Raw genomic sequence first — 24,415 nt, 5'->3', positions numbered from 1 at the left:
ACCCTCGTTCCCACATAGGCAGTCACGGATGCAGAAAGTAAAAGCTTAACCTTCATCCCTCCTTCTTCCTCTCGTCCTCCCCTGGACTCGTCTCTCTGATCCTTTGTCTTCATCGTTTTATTCTTCTCCCCTCCTGATTCTCATCTCTTTGTCTTTGCTGCTTCCTTGACTTTAAATCCTCATTTCTGAATTTAAGTTTTTTTTCGTTCTCTCTTTCTTTTACTATCTTTATTTCCATCTATCTTTCTTGCCTTCTCTCTTGTTTCTATCTTTCTTTATTTCCTTCTTACTGTAAACTGGATGACAACACGTTCAACCATCACTGAATTTACTTAAATCCTCCTTTTTCTTCTTCTCACATTTTTCATCTGTTGCTCAGGTAGACTTGTTCAGGTTGCATCGCTTCATTCTTCTCCTCTTTCCATCCTTGTCGCTGCCTCCTCCTTCATCCACTGCCCCCTTCAGGCATGTTTAGGAACTAATGTACAGACAGACTAGATGAGAGTGTGAGTGAGTGTCTGGAAGAAGAAGAAGAAGAAACAGACAGTGAGGATGATGATAAGAGCGAGAGCGAGAGAGTTGGGATAAAGGTGTGTGATAGAATTGGAAGATCAAAGCCTTCTGTCACAGCGTGACTGAGCCCATGGGCATTATGGGTAAGACAGGGCACACTCGCACGGACACACACTCCGACGTGCACACGCGTACACACACACACACACTCGCGGCTGGTGTTTGACTCTGAGTGTGATTGATACTGGGCTAGATTTGGAGAATCACTGTCATTCATCTCTCTGCAGATCAAACAGCCACATAATCTCCCATAAAGCAAAGAGAGATGGAGGGAATAAAAAAGAGGGCGGAGGAGAGAGAGAGAGAGAGAGAGAGAGAGAGAGAGAGAGAGAGAGAGAAGAGAGAGAGAAGGAGGGAGAGAGAGAGAGAGAGAGAGAGAGAGGTGACAAAGCCCTCGTGTGTGAAATGTTTTCTTGTTTTCCATAAAAGAAGATCCTTTAAAAACACATCCATCACTCGGCTCCATTAAACTGCTGCTTGGCCACATCACAGAGAGACGACAGCGTTTGTTACACCTGCTGGAAACACACAACCTGGACGTGTGTCGTCTGTGAGGGACACACAACCTGGACGTGTGTCGTCTGTGAGGGACACACACGCAGAGCCAGGTTCATTCAGAGCTGCCGGGTCACGGTTTGAACTCGTCAGCAGAATCTTGAATCACTTTATTATTGATCCAAATGGTCGGTTACCTCCAACTGTTCTTCTGCTGAAGTCTGTTCATCAGAATCACTTCAAAACATGTCGTCCAGCATCAGCGACATATTGTGTTTTGATTCCAGTCAGTTCTTCTTCTCCTCCTTCTTCTTGTTCTTGTCCATCTTCATCTTCTTCTTCTCCTTCTTCCTCCCTCTTGTTCTTCTCCTTTTTTCTGGATCTCCATCGTCTTCTTCTCTTTCCTCTTCTCATCCTAATCCCTGTTCTTCCTCCTCTTCCCCTCCTTCTTCTTCTATTTTTCCTCCTTCTTTAATCTTCTTTTTCTTCCCCACCATCTTCTTCATCTTCTCCTCATCCTCCGTCTTCCTCTTCTTCCCTTTTTCCTCCCTCTACTCCTCCTCCTTCTCTCTTTTTCCTTTCTCTTCCCCTCTTCCTTCTCCTCCTTCTAATCTTTTTCCTCCTTTTTGCATCTTCTTCTCTTCCTTTTTCTCCCCCTCCATCTCCTCCTTCTCCTCCTCCTTCTTTGCCGTCTAGTCGTTGTCTTCTTCTCCTTCTTCCTCCTTCTTCTATACATTTTTGACTGTAGAGATATTCAGATTTGTGGTTTGTGAACTCGATGTGATCACATTTCTTCTGTGGGAAATAAACTCTAAAACTCATTTACAGCACATGTACATGAGTGTGTATTGAATCGTGTGCGGATTTACATTGGGAATGAAATAAAAGAAGAAATGCAAAATATACCTGACAAACGCTCGGACGTTCAGACCCCACAGTGAGTGTCGGAGCGGTATTTCATGTATTCGTGTATTTGTTTGTCTCTGCAGATGCACCACCCTATTCAGATGAAACCTGCAGACAGTGAGAAATCTAACGGTGAGTGGCCCTGCACACACAGACACACACACACACACACACACAGAGGCAGCAGCATCAATATCACACACATATGCATCAATAGCCGTCTTGAATTTGCTTGGTAATAGCTGCCTCACCCGCGTGTTCGCCCGCTGCCTCGCTCTCCGACGTGATGAGGGACCGGGAGGGGAGCGATTCAGCGAGACACACGGCGAGAGAATAAGACGATAGAGGGGCGATGGCGTCCGGTGCTGATGTATATAAGTATATATTTTTTTAAGTGGGATGAATTATTAAGGTGCTTCGCGAGGGGGGTCAGTTAAAGTTGAATCGTTTTGGCCTCGTGCTGAACCAGCCGCTCTCCCCTGTGGCTGTTCGCTCACACAGAGATGCTGTGTGAGCTCCTCTCGCTGCACACACACACACACACACACACACACACTCTCACATTTGCCTTAATGCATCTGTCTCAGACACACACACACACACACACGAGCACCGTCACACGATCCGTCCTCAGATCACCCTTCCTCCAAACTACATATTGCAGATCCAGCTCAGAATTGATTCCCTGTGTCGAGCCTCCTCTTCCTCCTCCTCTTCCTCCTCCTCCTCCTCCTCCGTTCCTCCTCGTCCTGAAACGAGGAAGCTGTTGGTCGTATGTACCAGAGGACGTGTGGAGGTTTCTTAAAAAGGATGCGGCCACTGTTTCTCATATTGTCAACAAATCCCGCTGGAAAGGCAACATGTTAGTTCAGCCATAAATGATTCAAGGAAAAAATGTCTCTTGAAACAGCTGGATATTAGCGTTCTGGTTTTCTGGCTCCTGTAAACTTAAGGTGAGAACATTTCAGGGCTTCTGACCTTGAGGTTCATGGAGTCTCTGAACAACTGAAGCTGCATTAAATCCACCTTTCACCTGAGAGTCAGATAACTAATGTTTGGGAGTAAAATCCTGTTTCCCTGACATTTACACAAACAAATCCCATATCTACAACGATCCCACAGCTACTTACTGAAACACAATAGACTGTGTATACGAATGGACAGCAGGGACCCAAGATAAGAACCTTAAAACTTTCTGTTTCAGTTTCCCTGCGTTTAAAACGTCTGAATTTTGTCGCTGAATTACTCCGTTCTGTTTTTTAATTGGTTTCATTGAGATGCAGCAGCGGTGGTATTTAGTGGCGGTGGATCAGGGGAATAAAAGGCCATGTCATCAATCTTCTGGTTCAGGGTGAGACGTTGTGGATGTGGTGTCCTTAAACACAAGCTGATTTAGTTTTCCGTGTTAAAGATTCTGCTGAATTACTCAGCTTTACGGGTCAGTTCACACAGACGGATAAAACATCTGTATTTTCTCACTCATCGCTCAGACATTTAACTTGGTGACTGGCAGGAAAAGATGATTTCTCACATACAGCACATCTGGAAGTATGATATGAAATGTCCAGACGTCAGTTTGGGTCTGAAAGCAGCTTGACTCGTCCGAGTTGTCGTTTTCACTCGACAAAAAAACTCACCTGTCGTCCTGTTTTACTTCTGCAGCGAATGAAACACAGATTAACGTGATTTCATTTTTGTAACTCTGCAAATTTACACTCAAAATCTAAATTTAAAAACCTAACAAATGTCTGAGAGACGTCAGGATGGAGAGTTTCTTTTTATTTGCACGACTTAGTGAGGTGAACTGACCCTTGAAGCAGAGTAATTGAGCAGAATATGAAAATGGACGGATGAAATGACCATTTAAATCCAGCTGCAGGTTATTTTTACAAAGTTTTAAGGAACCCTGTGTGTTCATGTAAGAAACACAGAGAGAGACGATGGACCTGCATCATGAGCCGCCTGATAAATCACTGTCCACTGCAGGGAAATACAATAAAACGAGTATCCAGCAAGGCAGAGGAGAAACTCTTATAAAAGCCATCATCCGCTCCACTGAAATATGGCAAAATACGACTTTATAAGACATAAACGTCAGGGTAACGACGGTGGAACTTAATAAAGTGGCCGCTCCTCACAGCTGGGACGGTAAATATGAAGTAGCCCATACGTAACCCATCCATCCACTTAATGATAATGACCTTTAATAAACCCGGCGTCAGAGCCACTGGAACGGTGACGAACGGCGGCTCGGAGCTTTATTAGTTCAGTCAGCGCGGGAGACAAAGAGATGTACAGTGTCGCGCTCAGATAAGATTATTGCTAAATCTCGTGCTGGTTTCTTTTTTTCCCCCGGTATCTTGTTTATGTGTTGAATCTCAGCATGAGGCCAATTCCGCTCCAATTCCTCCCAGAATGCAAAGCCGACTCCGGATCATCCCGTCGCCCGAGTCGTACGAGTCTTATCGCCCCGCGCGCGAAAGACAGAAACAGTCAATTGTAACGATATCTTCTCTCTTTCTCTTCTATCGATGCCGAGTAAATTAATTACATCGCTGTTAGACTCGTGGTAATCTTCCTCTGGAGTGATGCGCACACACGCGCACAGACACGCTGTGTACAAAGGAGTTAAGGCTTTTCGAAACAACACTTATCTTGGCAGCGTATCCCGACGGTTTGTTTTTTAAACACACAAACAATTCAAACAGCAAAATAAACAAGTGCGCTATTGATTTCCCAGAGTGCAACAGACCGCTTATCTCTTTCGCCTCGCGGTAAGAGCTGACAGTTTCCTCATTAAAAATGAATTGGATTAGCATTGCATTGAATGTGCTGCAAACACACACACACACACACACATTGTTTCTGATTTTGCTCTCAGCTTAATTCACAGTTAACCTCACACACACACACACACACACACACACACACACACACACACACACACACACACACACACACACGTGCACTAACACACACACACACGTGCACTAACACACACCGCTACCTGCAGCCGCCTCTCGTTCCTGGAGATTGCACCTGCGAAGGAGGGATTGTGTCAGCGGAGGAGAAAGTGAGAGGCCCGTGGGGCAGGAAGAATGAGGAAAGAGGAAGAGGAGGAGGAGGAGGAGGAGAGGTGGAGGGGAGGCCGAGGGTGAGAGAGGACGAGCGGGAGAGTCTCAGCGAGCAGTTGGCGTTGAAGTGATAATGAGACATTGATCAGAGCCTCGCAGATGGAATGATGAAATGCTCTGTCTGTCTCCGTCTCTCTCCCGCTGTCTCTCTTCTTTCTTTCCCCTCGTTCCTCGACGCTTCTCTTTTGATTGTTGTGTTTTCGTTCCGTCTCTTTCTCTGGGTTTTTTTTGTCTGTTGTGTCTTTTGATTTTTCTCTTTGTCTTTGTCTGTCTCTTTGTTCTCCCTAATCTTTTTTCTTTTTGTTCTTCTTCTTCTTCTTCTCTATTTTTCTGTCTGTTATCATTGTGGTGTGATTCAGAGACGTTGGGTTCCAGTACAATGAGACGCTCCGTGTGCACAGTTGAGTTCAAGGTTTCAGGAAACACGGTTTATTCGCCCCCAAAATCTTTAGCTTAATTCTCCAGCTGCTGATGACTTTTGGAAGTCGTTGACAAAAGCCCCAGATTGGAGCCAAATCGGCTTCAGTTCGGGAAATGCTCGTGGACATGTCTCAGACTCAGATTAGGTTTCGATCAGAGCGCAGGACGGGGGTGAAGGTGGTGAAGTCCTGCATGGGTCCACTTTTGCAAACGTGCAAAGCTCCGATACTGAACCCGACCCGTTACCGGCTCCTATCTCCAAGTCATATCCGGTTGAAAGACCTTGTGCAGGACTCCAGGTGAAGGTTCATGTAGGAAGACGAGCACTAATACGAGTCGTGGTTTCTACTGGTGAAAAGTAATTTCTATTCCTTCGTACTGAAAACATAAAGCATCAGGTCGACATATTAAATTACATCCACTCGTTCATTCACACTCTCTGTTTCCCCCTCTCTCTCTCTCTCTCTCCTCTCTTCTCTGTGGCTCCGCAGCGGTGGAAGACAGGAAGTTGTTTATCGGCATGGTGTCGAAGAAGTGCAACGAGAACGACATCCGGGTCATGTTCTCCGCGTTCGGACAGATCGAGGAGTGCCGGATCCTGCGGGGGCCCGACGGACTCAGCAGAGGTGAGGCTGCCGCTGCCACTCGCTTCCATCCACACTCGATGCTCCTCGTGTGAATATTTGTGGCCGAGCGGCCTCCAGCTGCCGCGGTTCATTTGTGCCGACTTGACTCGTGACTCAAACTCCCGGAGGACGTGTTTACCTCCGACTGTGTGACGAGAGCTGAGTGGTTGAAGAGGAAGTCTGAGCTGTTTCTCAGAGAAACAAACAACTTTTCAAATCAAAGTAACCAATAATAAATAGGATGGGCTCATTATTTTTGTTTCCGTGCGTCCAAAAAAAACATTTATCTGTATTTATTGTCATTATTTAAGAAAAAAACACAGACTTCCTGTTTAGTTTAACCATTTCCTGAGTGTTTTACCTTCGCAGACGTTTCTCCTGCATAATCAGCAGCTCATTTGCTCTCAGATGTTTCTCCTTTACTGTCGTGCTGGAAGTTTTTCCCCGAGCCGTCAGTGTCTCAGGATGTTGTTTACTGTAAACTGTGGTGATTAGTGTCGTCTGGCTGCAGGAAGCCTTCAAACTTTTCGAGATGCAAACTTAGAAATCAGTAAAAAAAAAAAAAAGAAAGAGGAGTCAAAAAGGTTTTATTTACCTGTGACGATAAACTCAAACCCCTCTTTTTACAGTTGTGATTAAACCGCACATGACCTGTACTGCAACCGTTCACCAGATTACGATTTAAATAATTTGGAGCCGTCATTTCGTCCATTTTTATTCCGACTCTCAAGTCCCGGTCCGTTATCCACACTCTTATCTTATCTGGTGGATATTCTACAGTTTAAATCTGGTTCTAATCATATTTTAATAGTTTAAGTAGCCACAGTGAAGAAAACAAACCAAAGACCAACAGACGGTGAATCTTTGGTCCAGATTCTCTTTGTGTCGAGGCGTCACACTACGATTCACAGATATTCCTCTCCCCTGCATGCTGTTGCTTCAAATCCCCGCAGGGACTCGGATGTGTTGTCGGCAGCGGGAACACAAACTGCAGCTTGAAGGTTCCACGCACCAAACAAACCTCACACACTCAGAGAAGGAGAAATGTTCACATTTTTATTCCCTGTGACATGTTCTGACCTGAACGGTGGAAGTGAATCTGTATAATCGTCTCTTTGTGCACGAGAAGCCTTGAATCAGATCCTGTCGTCAACCGGCTGCTTCTCTGAAAAACGCTCGAGATTCTCTTCAAGGTTTTCCAACGAGTCACGCTCAAGTGAACGCAAATGAACCACAGCGACACCTGGAGGCCGCTGTGAAGACATGATTCTCCTTTTTTCGCTCTATATATCTCTTCTCCCTCCCTCTCTCTCTCTCTCTCTCTTTTTCTCCCCCTCTCGCTCTCACACCTCCCTCCTCCTCCTCCTCCTCTGACCTCCTAACCTCCATTCATACCCTTCACCTTCCCTGCCGGATCCAGTTTAGCCTCACTGTAAGCCACTCGGATTCTCCCACGCCGACACTGGAGGCAGCCGCTCTGCCACTGGGTTGGTTGTATTTTTAAAAAAGCACAATTCCTTTTTCTATTTTCTCCATTTTATAGAGTAAACCACTAAATAATCATGGAGGAAATTATTGTTATTTTCACCCTCTCCATTGGTTTGTTGGAAGTTTCTGCAGGGCTTCACAAAAAGTCCTGAATCCATTTGGAACCAAACCTTTTCCCTTTTATTTTCGTCAATGCCTGAATCTTAATGCAAAAAAAATCAGACAAGTTATTACAGACTGAAAATACAAGTGGACGACACGTCTTGCTCATTTGGCAACAGAGTCCGTCCAGTGGCGATTCTCCGTCGATGTTTTTTATTGGCAATGCCGGCAAAGACAACAACTCCCATGATGCCTCGCTGCTTCACCGTGTCATCAAACTTTTGTTAATGCTTTGATTGAGAGACCTCTAGTGGCAGAAGTCACGTATTGTACCTTTAAAGGAAATCATGGATAATGACTAAACTAAAATCTCAAAATTCTCATTCGGTGAAAAAAAACCTAAACACTGATTTGGCTTCTGTCAAACTCACCACAGCTTTTCTATAGAACATCTTCCTCCCTCACACACACACACACACACACACACACACACACAGTCGACCACCCACTCACCTGATTTTCATCCTCCCACGCTCCCTTTACCTCCCCCTCCCCTCCCCTCCTCTGTGGTCTCTATGTGCTGAGGAGATGCAGCCTCGTCCTCTTCCTCTTCCTCCTCCTCCTCTTCCTCCTCCTCCTCCTCCTCCTCCTCTTCCTCCTGTCACACGAGCTGTCCGCTGTCATCGTCACGCCGGCTCCATGTGGATCTGTCGGTCACGTTTTTTTTGTTTTTTCTGTGCCTGTCGGACGTTCTGAATGTTTTTTATTGTTGACTCCAGTCTTATTTTCTCAGTGTGCCTCTCTCTCTCTCTCCTCCTCCTCCTCCTCCTCCTCTCTCCTCCTCAAGGTCGTCTCTATCTAGAACCGATCTTTGCCTCAAACCCAACGAACTCGAACTCCCCACGTTCTCCCCCGTCCCTATAATCACCCTGACTGTCCTAGAATCCGCTCTCGCATCAATTTGTCCTCGTTTCTTTCCCAGACATCCCTCATCGGCCTCCTTCCCTTCCTTCCCCTCTTTCCTTCTTCCATCCCTTTTCAGCTTCTCTCTTTTGTCCTCATGAATATTTCAGGCGCTGTGGCCACATCCCTGTTTCTGTCGAGCTAATATAAACCACTTAGCGGCTGCAGGCGAATCAAAGAGAAGATGCTTGTCGTCCAGTTTGGGTCTGGATAGTGAATAAACACACCTATAACCAGGCTGGAGATGAATGGGTCTTTGAGGGTTTCTTTGTGCCTGCACCTCCCCGAGGGCCTCGGTCCCACCTAGCCGCGCTGCTGAGCGCCTATTAAATCGCGGTATCAATCAGAGGAGCGCGCCGCCCTCCCCGCTATTAATAAAATATGGATCACACCACCAGTGGATGGCCGGGCCTGGGGAGCTACCCTACTTTTATTAAAGGACTGTTTGGTTCTCTGCTGACGACAGAATGCGGCCCGTGAGGTATTTTTAGCGCTCAAGCCAAGTCCCGTCTCTGCGGCGTGAAAAACACGACAAGCACCAACCAGCAGGCGTGGATTCCACTACAGTTTTTTTTTTCCCGTTGTCTTTAACAGCTTTGACATTAATGAATTCATGTTCCGGCTGAGGAATTCTTTATTTAGAAGCCTCAAGGTTCAAGCGGCAGAAACTGGCTAAAGATAGAAATGTGTTGTTTTTGGGGGGGGTTTATTCTTTCAGCCAGCTGGAGACGAACCCAGTTTCCGTCGACGTTGTAGCTTGACCAGCGTTATGAGCAGAGTCAGGAGGGTTAACCCAAATGGGCGCCCCCGCGGACTGATCCAGTTCTGGGGCACGGCCCCCAGAAGGACGGAGCAGCCTCCTCCAACATAAGCCGTTAAATGACAGATTGTGGCTCGTCTAAAATAGACTGTCAGAAAAAATGACCCCCTTTTTTTTTTTTTTTTACGAATGTCCTTTCTACAGTAAAGGACACATGGACATGTTTACTAGGTCGGTGCCACAGCATCTGATAACCTTCACCGTCTTTTTATCACCTTTTCCACATCTCTAATGTTCGGCCACTGATGGACTTCTATATAAAAGGTGAATAAACTACATTTTCCATTGAGCAAGGACAGAAATATATATATATATTTTTTAAAAGAGGTCTAATATTTATATTTTTAAAGGATCAGAAGCCGGAAAAGTTCAGGTTCATCGGACTCAGACATTCACGCTCTCACATTTAGCCCCTCGGACTTCAGTCCTCGTCTGAAAAGCAACTTTATTTTGACGAGGGAATCCTAAAGATGTCGTCCAAACACGTGATTAAACCGTTACCATAGCGATGAATTTCCTCTCCAGGGACGTTCTTGTGTTTTGTCAGGGTAAAGCCTCGGTGTGAGAACCTGCGTAGTGGATTTAAATCTCACCTCTCACGGCCTCGTTCCATCACAGAGTCCTGATGGAGGTGGACGAGGACAATGATCTATTCCTCCACTCATCTCTCTCTCTCTCTCTCTCTCTCTCTCTCTCTCTCTCTCCGTCTGTTGCATTCTCCCTCCTCACAATTCCTCCCCTCTTTTTCCTCTCTGCCCTTCCCCCCCCCCCATCCACTGACCCAGGGAGAGTCTATCTGATGACATGAGACTTTTCTTCCTGCCAAGCCACGAGTCTGTCGGCCGAACCTGAACGTGTGTGTGTGTGTGTCTGTGTGTGTGTGTGTGTGTGTGTCTAAGTGTGTGTTGGTGTGTGCGAGCATGTGTGTAATCAGTTCAGGCCTGGCTGCGCTAACATGGCTTGGTGGGTTTGTTAGCATATTATTAGCCCGGGGGATTGAGGAAGCACTTCTCACATTATCTCCTCTGATCACTCCCTAACCAGCCAGACAAACACTGCCCCCTCACCCACAAACCACCAATAACAAACTCCCGTAAAAACAACGCCGGCGGCTGCGTCTCGATTGGCTCGGATCGGCGGTGGTCGGCCACGCCTCCTCTCGTCTCTTCCTCCATCTCCTTCGTTTCTCCTGACGAACAACGCAGGCCGCGCAAATGAATTCAAATCGCCTTTAATGCAAAGGGGGCGGATTTACACTGTTGATGAATTCAGGTACCACTAATTCAGTCAGTGTGAAGGAGCGAGAGGAAACAATAAAAGATGGAGAGGGACGAGGAGGAGGAGGAGGAGGAGGAGGAGGAGGGAGGCTGGGAAGGCAAATCCAAAAGTCCCCCGATTGTGTTGCTTGTGGTCGTCTCAGATGTCCTGTGGTGGTGGGACGGAGGGGGGGGGGGCTCGTGGTTGTCATGACACTGTGCTCATTTCTCCGCTGTTGTTCCTACAAGCGACCTGAGAACGATGTTGTCCACCTGTGAGCTGTTCTCTGTATCAATCTCTGTTTTTATTTATAACGACGACGTGTCCAACCCTTTTGTCTTGTTTTTGTTCTTTCTTGTCTCCCCTCTCCTCCTCCTCCTCCTCCTCCTCCTCTTCCTCCTCTTCCTCCTCCTGCCCTCCTCCCTTCCACTGTCCCTCCATCCCTCCCTCCTCTCCTCCCCTCCCTCCCTACAGGATGTGCGTTTATCACGTTTTCCACCAGAGCTATGGCACAGAATGCAATCAAAGCCATGCACCAGTCTCAGACTATGGAGGTACTGTACTCTCGCCCTTTCTTTAACTCTCTCTCTCTCTCTCTCTCTCTCTCTCTCTTTCTCTCTCTCTCTCTCTCTCTCGCTCTCTCGCTCCTCTTCAGTCATTGTGTGTGTGTGTGTGTGTGTGTGTGTGTGTGTGTGTGTGTGTGTGTGTGTGTGTGTGTGTGTGTACTCAATGACTCTGAATTGAAAGTTGTCAAGTTGCCCTTGGTCGTTAATAACAGTCTTTATATATAAAAAAAATAAAAGCCAGTGTAAAGATACAACCCTTTTTTTAAGTTCAATTCAAGATACTCATCTGTGGAGAAGCAGATAAATCCCTATCATGATAATATGAATCATGGAAATTAAAAAAAATGCCACAGACACATACATCCACCTTGGATTAGAGGGTGTTAACTGCAAGGTCCCAGGTGGTTTGTAACACCAGGGGGCGTAATGAGCCATAATGTGGTTTTAACGTCCGCGTTTATGTGTTTCGTCAAAGACATTCATTTAGTTTTCTTACACACTCATCATGTCTAGATTTTTTTAATCAAGATCCTTGAATTGTTCTCTTAGAAATCAGGGAAAATGTGGAAAAATGTAAAATCACGTCGGAGAGCTCAGGGGTGAAAACCTCCTCAGTGCAGGTAAATACAGATAAACTCAGCAGCTGCATGTTTTCAGGAGGGATTTAATAGATGATACAGATTCTGTAGAGTTTGGTCTTTAAAGTGCTGACACGCAGGTTTCATGTCTCTTAACTCTTATCACCAGGTTACACAGTGTTCCTAAAAGTCATGATGGAATATTTATATACGGCCGAGAGGGAACAGCGCTGTTCAGCGGGAGCTGCTGATTCAGGCCGATCGGGGCCTTTTCTCTTATTCGCCTTTTTCTGGTCCCAGATTTCTAAACCTTTGGCAAAGTCTCCAAACCGTGACAAACAGCAGCACCTCTGACACGACAGCCGCGGCGGCCAGGTGACATTACAGACCTCATCAGCTGCACAGCGACCCCAGCCGGGCCTTAATGGGCGACTGGGCCCGCCGCTCCTTTGTGTTCCCTCCTCCTGGTTTGGGGGGGGGGTGGCGCCCTTGTCAGAGTATTGTCAGGCTGGCGACAGGGCGGGATGACAGGGCTGCGATTGGGAGAGAATTACACGGTGCGCGGCGACAACTGTGAGGCGCCTGTGCGTGTGTGAGTCAGACAGGGAGACAAAAAGTGGTAATAACAAGCTGTGTTAAAGGAAAAAGATGAGTGGCGTTCACCCCGTCGCCCCCTCATTAGAGCTGATCATGGTAATCATGGCTGCTATTGATGTGCTGTGACCCCGACACGGGGGAAACGCACGCTCCGCCCTGCGTCCGCCTGCGCACATGCGTGTGCTTGCACGAGCTTTCACGTTGTCGCCCTGTGTGTGTTGGTCGGTGAAGTGTTGAGTTACGTGGCCGAGCAGCAGCGGTGGCAGTGTTTCTGTCTTTCCGAGGAGAAGGAGTGACACTCTCCTCCGACGGCGTTGATATTAAGCCAGAATTATCCTCGCTCTGAGCAGTCGTCTGCCACAATGGGCCGGGTAAACACTGCCAGTGTCCCCTGCTCTTATCGGGCGCACGGAGAAAAAGGCTTAAACCGTAACACAGCGATATTGCAGTGGACAATGGCAAAATACCTTCATTTCCATTTGAAAACACGCTGCGTAGCCTCAGGCGGACCTGAATTGCCGCATCCGTTTGTTAATGTTCCTCAGTTTTGCAATTTAAAAGTAATTACTTTGGGTCCGAATGAGGGAATGAGGTCTGGTAAATAGAGTTTGGTTATTGTCTTGGCTCTATTGCACCCAACTGTCTTAGATAGAGCGAGATTGTGCGTTTGAGTGTTTGTGTGTTCGTGTGTGTTTTTCCCCGGCACATGTCGGGGAAAAGGGGAGGGGGGAGGCCGGGCTTGTGTCGTCGATGGCCCTGTCACTGTCATATCCATTCTCATTACGCCGTGACATTCAGGTGCACGCTCGCACACGCGTCCGCTGGCTGAATGTCAGGCCGTAATGAAAGTGGATATGAGCGAGACAGGTAATTCACTGTCGAACCTCTAAAGACATTTGAAGAGAAGTGGGTCGGCGTCATTGTGTTGGGTTTGTGTTGATTTGTGCGTTGCATTATTCACTCCAGTTGTAAAGACTCATTTAGCCCTCAGCTCCGCCTGTGCAGCGTTCCATCAACAGCTTTTTTACATTTTTTTTTTCCACATGACACTTAGAGGAACACTCGCACGTTTTGCTGCCCTCGCCCTCGCCCTCGCCCTCGCCACGGACGCACAACCGCTGGAGCACATTGAGACAAAGGGCTTGAGTAGAGCATGAAAGAGAGAGCGGTGTGTTGAAGTAGCAAACAAACACAACCTTCAACTGTGCTGAAGAGAAGCGACGATACGGACAAAAACATTAGATTAGATTAATCAAGGGATGATGTCAGACAACGTATATGAACTGGATGATCCCAAGATGGATTAATATCAGGAACCAGGGTCTGAATAAAGTTCTGGGATACCCCCAAAAAACGTCCTGGTTGGCTAAACTCCAGATAATGTCCGATAAATGAAGGTCTGGAGATTTTCTGGAGTTTTTCCTTCGCATACGAAGAAGATTGTCCGGCTCCGAAACGTTCACTACAACAGGAATATGTCCTCGTCTTTCCAAGTTGACGTCAGCGTCTCCTTCGCCCACGAGACATTTATATTCTTCCACTTTCACGTCAGTCACGTGTTACAAGCTGTGAACTCTGGACTCACTCTACATTTTCTGGACATTCTTGACTTGGGACGTTTGCGTTCTCGCGTGCAGTCCCTCTGGAACATTTTCCGGAAAAACGTCTGTACTGCAGTTCACAGAGCAGTTTGTGAATCTCTCCCTGTTTTTCCGGCGTGTTGTTGTTGGAACATTAGGTCAAAGCAACGTGCTCAGAGAACTCCCGCCGCTAACAGAGCCTCCTGCTGTCCCGTTAGTTAGCGGAAGACGACATGGTTTGACATTTAAAGGCTGCGTGAGTGGTAAATGAACGAGACGGAGAAGGTTCACAGCACATAAACTCTCCTGAAAGCCGTGTGAGATTGATTTTCAAGGTAAACCGACTGGAGCTTATAAGTTCAGTTTGTGTGAGTGCTTCTAAACATCTTGGGAAAGACGGGAAGTGATGTGTGAGGCTCTCTTCGTGGTTGTGGGCGAGATTTCGGCCTCGGGGAGCACGGCAGCGTTTATTGGCTGAGTGCACTCTCGTGGTTACGTCGGTGGCAAGTCTGGAACTTCTGCAAAAGTTTGTGTGGACGAGGTCAAACCGGAGCCCGAAGCAGGTGCTGAGGTTTTTTTCTATTTTTGCCAACAAGCTGTAATTACATCATTATAAGGTTTGGATATCGTAATTACACCCGGAGCTTATTGCTACGTCTGCGGTGTCATACTGAGACCACAGGTTGTCATGACATCGTGTACATCTGTCAATCACAGGCGGAGTGTGACACCAGGACATTAAAGCATCACCATGAAACTTCTTAACCTTAAATCAGCTGAACAGGGAGAATGTTTCCTCTTTCACTCCTGTGAGAAGTGAGGAATAGACTTTAATCATGTTCCTATATTGGTCTTCAATGATGTATTTATATATTGATTAGTTAAGAACCATTCACTGTATCTAAGGTTGCTTTATAGAGTTAAAATAAAACAAATAAAACAAACCAAGTCCAGAAAATAATAGTAGAAATGCTCAGGATAATGGAGTTACTGCACTTAATAATATCATCGTATGTGTGTGTATATGATTTAAACACTAATCTAATCAAAGGTGGGTTGACGTGAGGCTCTAGAGGGCGCTGTTGCTCACTGATGCATTAGAATGTCAAATCCCAATATGCAGAAGTTTTAAAGAAATCCAACAGAAGTTTTCCAGAGGGTCAGTCGACCTGTTAAATGATGAAAAAACACCGACGTTAATAAGTTTATATGAGGTGAAGTTGTGAATCTGCAAACAGAAATAACTTTTAACTCCCGTAGAAACGTCTCCTGATGAGACTTTACTTTGTTGAGAAGTGAAAGCTGTGCAGCTCTGGTGAGACGCTGTCTGCAGATAAAGAAATTAATGGACGCTTCGCCACCGACACAGAGTTAATGGCATGTTATTATTACAATATATGAAACCAGAGACTATTTAAGACGAAACAGGAGCAACAGCTTTTACGAGTGTAAATTATCAGTCCTCCGCTGAATGACACCATTACTGTTATTGTTGAATTCCGTGTATTTTTAGGTGTTAACAACGTGCAGGAGACTCGTGAAATACTCGGAGAGGTAGAGCCATCACATCGCCCCCTGCTGTTTTCGTTCAACAGTGGCCAATTGAAAACAAATCAGCTGGGTTACAGATTTAGTTTTAACACAACATGAGGTATAATTGAAGAGCAGCAGGATTTTTCACAGACGCCCATCGACAACAAACACCGATAAAACATCCGCGGCTCCTCGAGCGCTTGGAAAACAAAGAGATTCGTGGATGATGACAATTTGAGAAGGTCTCAACACAATGTTCGATTTAAAAGAATAAATCTGAAATTGTAAATGATGTAAAAAATTATGCAGGTTTTTAAAACGTAGGAGATTTCTATCTGTTTACGGGGCAAACAAATAAATCAATGTTTTAATGAGGACTGATTATACTAATCATCTCACAGTGTTAAAGAGATTGAAAAATAATTCCTGGATCAAGATGTAATGGCTTCTTTCCTGACTCTTCTTTCCTGTGTCTCCTTCACAATAACACTCCACCCTGTGTTCTCCGGGGTTGGAAGCTTTTATTGTGAAGCAGCAGCAGTTAAAGTCTGTATAATAATCCTGCAGCACTAACGATGATTACAGAATATAAATATATCTGGTGTCAATTTGGATGTAAACACTTTTTAAAATGACATCTAGTTCAATGTCGTCGTTGGATTGATGTGAAAACTCAAAAAGCAGCTCAGTGAAAATTTGTTTTTTTCTTGGTCAGTGATGTTTCTTTATCACGCAGCGTCTGATTTATGAAAGTTCAAGCTGTTACTAATCTGTGATGAATTATTAAAAATCCCCCCTCCGGTGAAATCAATGGCGGTTTGTTTCTTTGAGTGAAACCAACAGACGGCTGGAGTCGCCGCTCGTCTTCTCATCATCTCAGGCCAAAGTTGAGCCTGAGAAAATCCAACGTGCTGCTTTAAAGGTTTTAAGGTAGAACCGGCATCAGCGGGCGCAGGGGGGGCCCCTCGTCCTCGGCCCCTCTCCCAGGGCAGGACTCTCATTCTGGGGCTGAATTTCCCCCGGCTCGCTGGGTGTCAGCTGGAGTAATGAGATATTTAGCAGAGGCGGGATAGGGAGCTCCCGTCTCGGGGGGAATCGAGCGGCGAGGCCCCCGAACTGACACTCCCTCCGAAATGCAATTCTCCCGTCGTCTCCTTTATCTGTCAGCGGTCGGAGTAAAGAGGGAAGATGACTGGTGGAGAGACGCAGTAAATACGGCCCAGGCGTCGCCAGACAGGAGACACGCTCATTCGGCTGATAGAGTCGAGCCCCGGCCCCACAGAGGAGGGGTCGTCTGGTCGCACACACACACACAGACACACACTGTGAAAAACACACAACCTGCCAGGATGTTGTCGTTTTTTTTTACTCCCTTTATTTTTCATCTTATTGCATATTTACTTCCCTGACTGGGAATGTAATATTTAACTATTATCCGAATGTGTAAGACTCATCTGGATCGCCCCCTGGTGGCTGGATGCGGTATAAATGACCTACACTGCAGCCAGCCACCAGGGGGCGATCAAGATGATTTGGCTTCACTTTTACCATCACGTCGTCCATCTTTATTTTCAGCCTGTGTCCTAAAACCAGCTGATAGAAGATATCACACGTTTGTTCTACGTAATGATCACATACGACACACACATGCATGCAGACACATTAACTTCACACACACACACTTGACACACACTCGAGTTCTGACTGTGCCGTTTTCCACCTGTAAAATAAACCCCCGTCTCTCCGCTGCCGAGGGGATCGAGTCTCGAACTAAACGTCTCAATCAAAAGCTTTTTATCCTCCTGTGGCCGATCGCCTTTGTTTCACACAGATTTGCCGCTAGTTAGGCTTTGATTGCAGAGAGTGAGTAACGCTGAGGTGTGATAGATTGTGACGCAGCGCCTCGGCTTCGCTGTGCTTCTGCTGCTGCAGCTTCAATCAGGTGCATTGTGGGATTTTTTTATTTTTTTTACGTTATAGTTGTCAGTACGAGTGTGTATTAGATGTTTGATATGTTACTCACCTCCACACACACACACACACACACACACTCGATTAAATACACTTTTTATAATTGTACAGATCTCAAAATCTTCCTCTTACCCTCTCAACCTCTTCTTCAGCCCTCCCAGTCACTTTATCTAATTTTCTCTCTCTCTCTCGCTCACACACACACACACACACACACACACACACACCAAGTCTTTCTTCGTACGAGGTGATGAAATAGTTGGAGAACACAGGAAATCTGTTTCTGGTGAAACCATTCTGGACTCGGAGATAACTGAGCCCTTGTGGGGGGAAGACGAACGCCCCACTGGATTTAGAGTCAAGTTTCCTTTGTGACTCCGTGTGTGTGTGTCCCGTGTCAGCGAGTGTGTGTGTGTGTGTGTGTGTGTGTGTGTGTGTGTGTGTGTGTGTGGTTTTAATTGAAAATAGATTATTTTTTCTTTACTTTTTTGCTGATGCACAGTTTTTTTTAAATGAAAATTTGTGTTGATTGGTCTTTGTGGAATCAGTTTTCTAAGTCCTTCTGGGTGTGTGTGTGTGTGTGTGTGTGTGTCATCATAGAAACGTCCCATATAGAAAATTGCTTGACTTTATAATAAGGATACAGAATATGAATCATTATCATTTAATTATTTGCAGCCTTTATTTTGACCAAGTTTCAAGTTCCATAACTATGTCTTGTGTTTTCTTCTCTTCCTCTTCCTCTCCTCCTCCTCTTCCTCCCCCCACAGGGCTGCTCGTCTCCCATCGTGGTGAAGTTCGCCGACACGCAGAAGGACAAGGAGCAGCGGCGTCTGCAGCAGCAGCTGGCGCAGCAGATGCAGCAGCTCAACAGTGCGACCACCTGGGGGAGCCTGACCGGCCTGGGGGGCCTCACCCCGCAGTATCTGGCTGTAAGGAGAGCCGCCGCGTCGCCCACCATCATCACCACCTCCTCCGCCCCTTACTGCAGCCCCTTGGCCAACGCCGCCGCAGTCAGTGCCCCAAACCAAAAACATTCAACTTGAAAAAGTCCCAGAACACCTCTTTTTTCCTCCCCCTCTTTCTTTTGTTCTCTGATTTCTGCCACTGTTCCCTCCCCTCCATCCTCCCCCTGAGAGGGTGTCGTGGGGAAATGAGGTCTCTGAAGACAAAGATATGTCTCGATGATTTACCACCAGGGAAAAATGTACACTTAAATTCTCCTTGAAAAGTCAAAGTGAAGTCAGCTTCAAGAATTATACATCCCGTCAAATGTTTCTGCAGAAAGAACAAGAAATGGCATTAACTGATTATACTCCTGATTCTTTTTTAAATACTGAAATAATGTAAATATTAAAAATACTACTTAGGGAGCTTTTTATATCAAGATCAGAAATAATTGTGACCGCAAAGGAACTATTTATTCAACTTTATAGAACTATTTCTAACATGAAAAAGTGTCTTTTGAACAAGGGAGTATATAGAATACTTCCTGGAAATGTTAAACATATTTCAATTGTTCTTTAGTATTTTTATTTTTACAGTGACAGGACATTTAATTTTTTAATATTTAACAAAACCACAATTCATATACTATATCTCTAAATTAATTAATCGTTTAGTTTATTTTTTCTTAATATTATTGTTTTATTTTTACTATATCATAGCTTAAGGTAATTCCTTCAAATAAATCATTTAAAATCCCATTAGATAGACTGAAAAATATTTTTGTACAAAGTTAATATTTAGTTTTCTGAGATTGTGAATGCTTAACATTTGGTGGCACGCCGATGGAAACACGGCAGTTATCAGCCTGTTTTCAGAGTAATTTTCCAATAGCAGCTATAATTGTGATAAATTCTCGGGGCTTCTTGTGGAATCACACAGAAAGGTATTTGTCTGGGCGACGCTCGGGGCCCCCGGGACTCCACAAATCCCCAATTTGCGAGCGGCTGCAGCAGAAGCTCGACTGGTAATTTGTTTGATTGGGAACTTACTGGGTTTCTTTGTTTCTCAGACGCTCCATTCTCCCCTCCCACCGCTCCACAGTCCTCAGCCTTTTCAGGACTCGTCTCAGAGATTTTGGCTCCAACACTCGACTCATCGCTCTTCAGCTTCTAAATTAAGCTTTTAAAATAAACGTCTCAAAAAGGCTGCAGGATTTTATTTTTTTTTATTTTTTATCCAAACTGCAATTTGCACCTGTCTTGTCAGCAGAGCTCAGACAAACGTCCCGTCTTCACTGGATATTGATTTGTCTTTTTTACGGGTTACAATTAATAATAATAATAATGAGATAACAAAAAAAAAAAAGTGTTTCGTGAATCCTAGAATTTTTCAGTCCTCTATTCTGGAGGAGAAAGAAAAAAGCAGAAACTCGCCGGCACACACCAGGAAACAAGATGTTAATTTGCTGTTAATTTGAGTCTTTGAAGGATGAAGTTTTTTGACGGCATCAGTATTCCACTTTTGTTTTGGAATCTAATTAGTCGGTTAGATTATAGCTTTCATGCTCAACTTGTCTGGAAGAATCACGGTGGAACACAAACAGCGTTCGCTTAGAGGAGAGATCAAACTACATTAGCAGCTCATTTACTCATCGAGCGCTGATGCAAAAACCACATCGCTAAACCCGCTCATTACGAGTTTAGCTTTCCCGGCGTAGCGTCGCATAGACACGTGTAAAAGCTTCCTCTTCCCACTCAGCTCGCTGTGTTTCTCCTTTTTTCCCTTTTTATCCGGCCTCGTCGCTCATCTCCTCTTCTTTCTCTCTTCTCTTTCTCCATCAGTTGCTCCAGCAGGCAACCTCCTCCGGTAACCTGGGAGCCTTCAGCGGGATCCAGCAGATGGCCGGTGAGTGCAAATACAAAAAGAAATCGGTCGATGAACTCCCCTGGAATCACGATCCACTGTGGCAGTCCGCTCTTTGTTGCACCTCTCGTGTTATTTCTTTATTTTCTCCAGACTTCTAAAAAAAAAAAAAAAGAAGAGGGGCAAAGAGCATAACAGATGAACTCGCGTGGTGGAGTAGAGAGAGAGAGAGAGAGAGATCTTTGCCCTCAAGATTTATTAACTGTTGCTAAGATTTATCTTGATCTTTTAATGAGGCCAGACAAGAGCGGTGCCCTGGGCGTGTAACAGTAACACCGAGGCTTTGTCAGGGATAGATGAATCACAGCGAGGAGGAAAAGTAAAGGCGCCGGAGAAAATGGTTTAAAAAAAGTGGCTCTGTTGTGGTGGAGACGTTGCACTGCGGGCTGGCGCCATCTACTGTTCTGTTTCTGCGAGGGGGTGGGGGGGGTCTCTGATCTGTCGGCTCTTCTCCTTTGTATCTGCAGGTATCAAATGAAATTAGGCTTATTGTTAAAATGTAGGGAGGACAAAAACAGGCATGTACAAACATACTGTACAAGACGTGAGGAGACAGACTCAGGGTTCCTGCAGGTGAGGTTTAAGACCAATGTCAAGTACGACAGATATGAAGGAATATCAAAATGGAAAGGAGCAAAAGGCAAAACATAAGCTTTTGTTTAGTTTCCCAAGTTTGTCAGATTCTCTGTGTTTATATGACGTATGAATCTGGACATGTTTGTGTCCATAACAGAATTTAAGCTTCCCCATTACTTCGGATGTTGGCCCATTCTTTTTCTGTAAATTCTGAAATCTGCTCCCTGTTCAGTTTACAGGGAGCTAATAGCTTGGAATTATTAAAGAGAGAGTACTCTTGCATTTCGAGGGCTTAACATTTTTAATTTTTAACAAACTCTGAATTCAATTTCAGCCATTTTAGGGCAGCAAGGCTCGAGTTTAAAACCCCAAAATTAAAGGATAAAATAAAAAAGTTTTCTTTCTAAATGGGTTGAATAGGAAATAGGACACAAGGAAATAGGAAAGCGAGTGTTGAGGGACAGTGGGAATCTCTGAGGTGAAGCTGATGCAATAAAAAATGCATATTGTTTTAACCCAGTTCTGTATTAACTTGAGCCCCGAGCGCCTCCCACTAAACACAGGATCAAAAACTGTCTTTAAGAAATACAATTCAAATTCATTTAAGACTTTCAGGGACCTCCCTCTCTCTCTCTCTCTCTCTCTCTCTCTCTCTCTCTCTCTCTCTCTCTCTCTCCCCTCCTTCGCCTGTTCCCATCCCTCTTTAGCTTTTCTCTGTCTGGGAAACGATAACTGATCTGAGCGTGATGGGAGTTTGTGGCGAGCCTCGTCTGGTTGTCTTGTGTCGCGTCCCCTCGAGTTTCAAGGCCTTTCACTTTCCCCTGTGGCTGTTTTTTAAGGTTTTTCTCCACCTTATCCTGTCAAATAAATAGTTAAGATTAGATTTGGTGGGTAACGGCTCCTGAATCCGGAGATCTGCTCGTCCTCCCATCTGCGAGAGGTGGCGAGCAGCGACGGAGGGAGAGCGAGCGAGCATTAGTGATTGGCAGGAGATGTGAGGCAGCTGAATGACATCTGGTCCCAGTCTTTAACACGAGGAGCCGCCGAGCCGAGAGGCTTCAATTACACCAATGAGCATTCAATTAGACGCAGCCAACGCCAGCCTGGTGCAGCCCGGCGCCGCCATACAGGCTGCACACACACACACACACACACAACCACACACACACGCCTCCTCGCACACGTATGTACTCACAGTGTCTCACACACCATCTGCACAGCCCGGATACTCTGATGTGGGAAGTAGATTGTATTTGTCTCATTCTGTTTCTCTGCCTTCTCTCACTCTCTCACTCTTCTTCTTCTTCTTCTCCTCTCGGCCTCATCTCTTCTTTATTCCCCTCTAACCCAGTTATTTTTATCTCCTGCCTGCTCCTCTTCTCCTTATAACTGTCTGGAAAATGTATGTTCAATGAGGGAGATAGCCTTTGACAAATGCATGTAAGAATTGGTGTCGAGCTGCTTTGAGAGATGGGGGGGAGGAGAAAAAAAGAGGTTGCATGGAGAGAGACGGAGAGAGAGAGAGAGCTGCGAAGTCGTCTTTGCCATCCGTCTGTGGAGGGGAAAAGAAAAGAATTGGAAGAGTTTGGGAACTGGAAGAAAGGAAAGAAATGTAAGAGACAAACTTGGAATGAAAGAAAGGAAGTAGAAATTAAGGAGGGACAAGCAATTAAGATACGGGAAATTGGAAAAAAGGATAAAGGACAGAAAAAACGGATAGAAAAGTCGTCGGAGGGCAAGAAAAGGAAATGAGGATGAAGTGGGGATGTTGATAAAGGGAGCGAGGGAGGGAAGAAAAGAAAGGACAATTAATTAAAGGTATATAAAAATACAAAAGGAAGGAGAGCAAAGGAATGAAAAAGAGTGACATAACATAAAATGAGTAAAAGGAAAGGCAGAAGAGGAGAAAGGAACAAGAGATGAAAGAGAAAGGAAGAGTGAAAAAGGAGGGAATGATAAAGTGGGAACGGGACAGGAAAAGAAAAGAGGAGGGGAAAGACAGTGAGGAAAAGGACGGGGAAGAGAGGAAGAGGGAGGAATGGTTAAAAAGAAAAGAGGCAAACAGAAAAATGGGGAAGCTGAGGTGAAGGAAGTGAACCTTCACCCTCCGCTACTTGTTTACACTTGAAAAACACTGAAGTGCTTTTAAAGCGTGAGCGTGGGCCGATCCGAGCCTCTGCGGCCAAATCCGCCCAATCAGCGGCTTTTTTCCGAAGCGGCGGAGTGGAAAAGGCCAGTGAAATTCAAATCTCCTTTACGTTCTTATAAAAGGAGCCGTGAAGAAGAGGAGCTCTCGTAAAAAAAACAGGCGTCTTCTCTCTGTGAAAATCTGCTTCACGGTGTCGGCAGCTCAGGGGGAAAAACACACAAAAGTCTGAATTAGTGCGAGATGACGAGAGAGAGAGACGAGCGGCACACAAACAGAAATCCATTCTAGCTTTTTTTGGGGGCGTATCACAGGAAAATTGGAGAAAATGGCTTTGAAAACCAGATTGGTTTTGGTTTCGTACAGTAACTGCGGAGTCACAGTCAGGTGTTCACGCTCGTTACCGCACACACACACACACACACACACACACACACACACACACACACGTCTCACCTCCTGCAGCAGCTCGACTCCAAACACCTCAAGAGGAGAAAAGATGGTTTAGACGCTGGCAGTCGTCTCTGTTTTGATTTAATTTGCCGGTCGGTGCTGTGGTGAACCAGGCGTGTGTTGTGATTGGCTGCGGCCGTCAGCCTGGTCGTCTGGGTTCAGGAAAATCTGTGTTTGGATGTGACGACCACGGAGTCGGACGAGATGGATTCTTCTTCCTGGTGTCTTGTTCGTGTGTGTGTGTATGTGTGTGTGTGTGTGTGTGTGTACTCCCATGATACTGTATATACATCCAAACTGTATATACGACACATATACCCCACATTGACAGTGTCCACCCTTATAACCTGTTCTCTAACAAACTCATGAGTCAGAGGAAGCTGCTGAGGCCTCGAACACACACACACACACACACACACACACACACACACACACACACACACACAGACACACACACAGTGCCACAGAGTGTGACATCACAACGAGAGCCTGACTGAATAGAAAGCTGATATGGATTATTGTGGTCAATGTAATTTTTTCGATAGTGAGGTTTATTGATCCTCTGCAAAATATCAAGTTGGTAAAATGAAAAAAGGTAAAAAACGTAAAAAACCTGAGGCTCCATTTTAAAGCAACACTATAGCTGTGTCCAAATTCAGGGGGACACAGCCGGAGTGGCGTTCATGCAACCGACATGACACGACCTGGCCTACAGGGCACACCTACGGCTGCAGGGGGCGCTGTTGCTCGGATAGAAGTT

General features: G+C 45.6%; 1 protein-coding gene across 14 annotated transcripts in view; it reads left to right on the top strand.

The window, feature by feature from the left end:
* The window catches only part of celf2 (cugbp, Elav-like family member 2), a 164,789-nt gene that overhangs the window by 127,560 nt on the left and 12,814 nt on the right, over positions 1-24,415 (top strand). For 8 of the 14 annotated variants that reach the window (XM_047338678.1, XM_047338676.1, XM_047338682.1 and 5 more), the window contains 5 exons: positions 2,058-2,106; positions 6,020-6,154; positions 11,259-11,338; positions 18,380-18,622; positions 20,399-20,462. In XM_047338678.1, coding sequence (XP_047194634.1) covers positions 2,058-2,106; positions 6,020-6,154; positions 11,259-11,338; positions 18,380-18,622; positions 20,399-20,462 — 571 coding nt within the window. The remainder of the gene's footprint in view (positions 1-2,057; positions 2,107-6,019; positions 6,155-11,258; positions 11,339-18,379; positions 18,623-20,398; positions 20,463-24,415) is intronic. The other 6 variants (XM_047338681.1, XM_047338679.1, XM_035147252.2 and 3 more) reach the window with 1 other exon arrangement.

Source organism: Hippoglossus stenolepis, chromosome 22 (assembly GCF_022539355.2).
Source record: "Hippoglossus stenolepis isolate QCI-W04-F060 chromosome 22, HSTE1.2, whole genome shotgun sequence".
Classification (NCBI taxonomy): domain Eukaryota; kingdom Metazoa; phylum Chordata; class Actinopteri; order Pleuronectiformes; family Pleuronectidae; genus Hippoglossus; species Hippoglossus stenolepis.
This window is presented reverse-complemented; position numbering and strand designations above follow the sequence as displayed.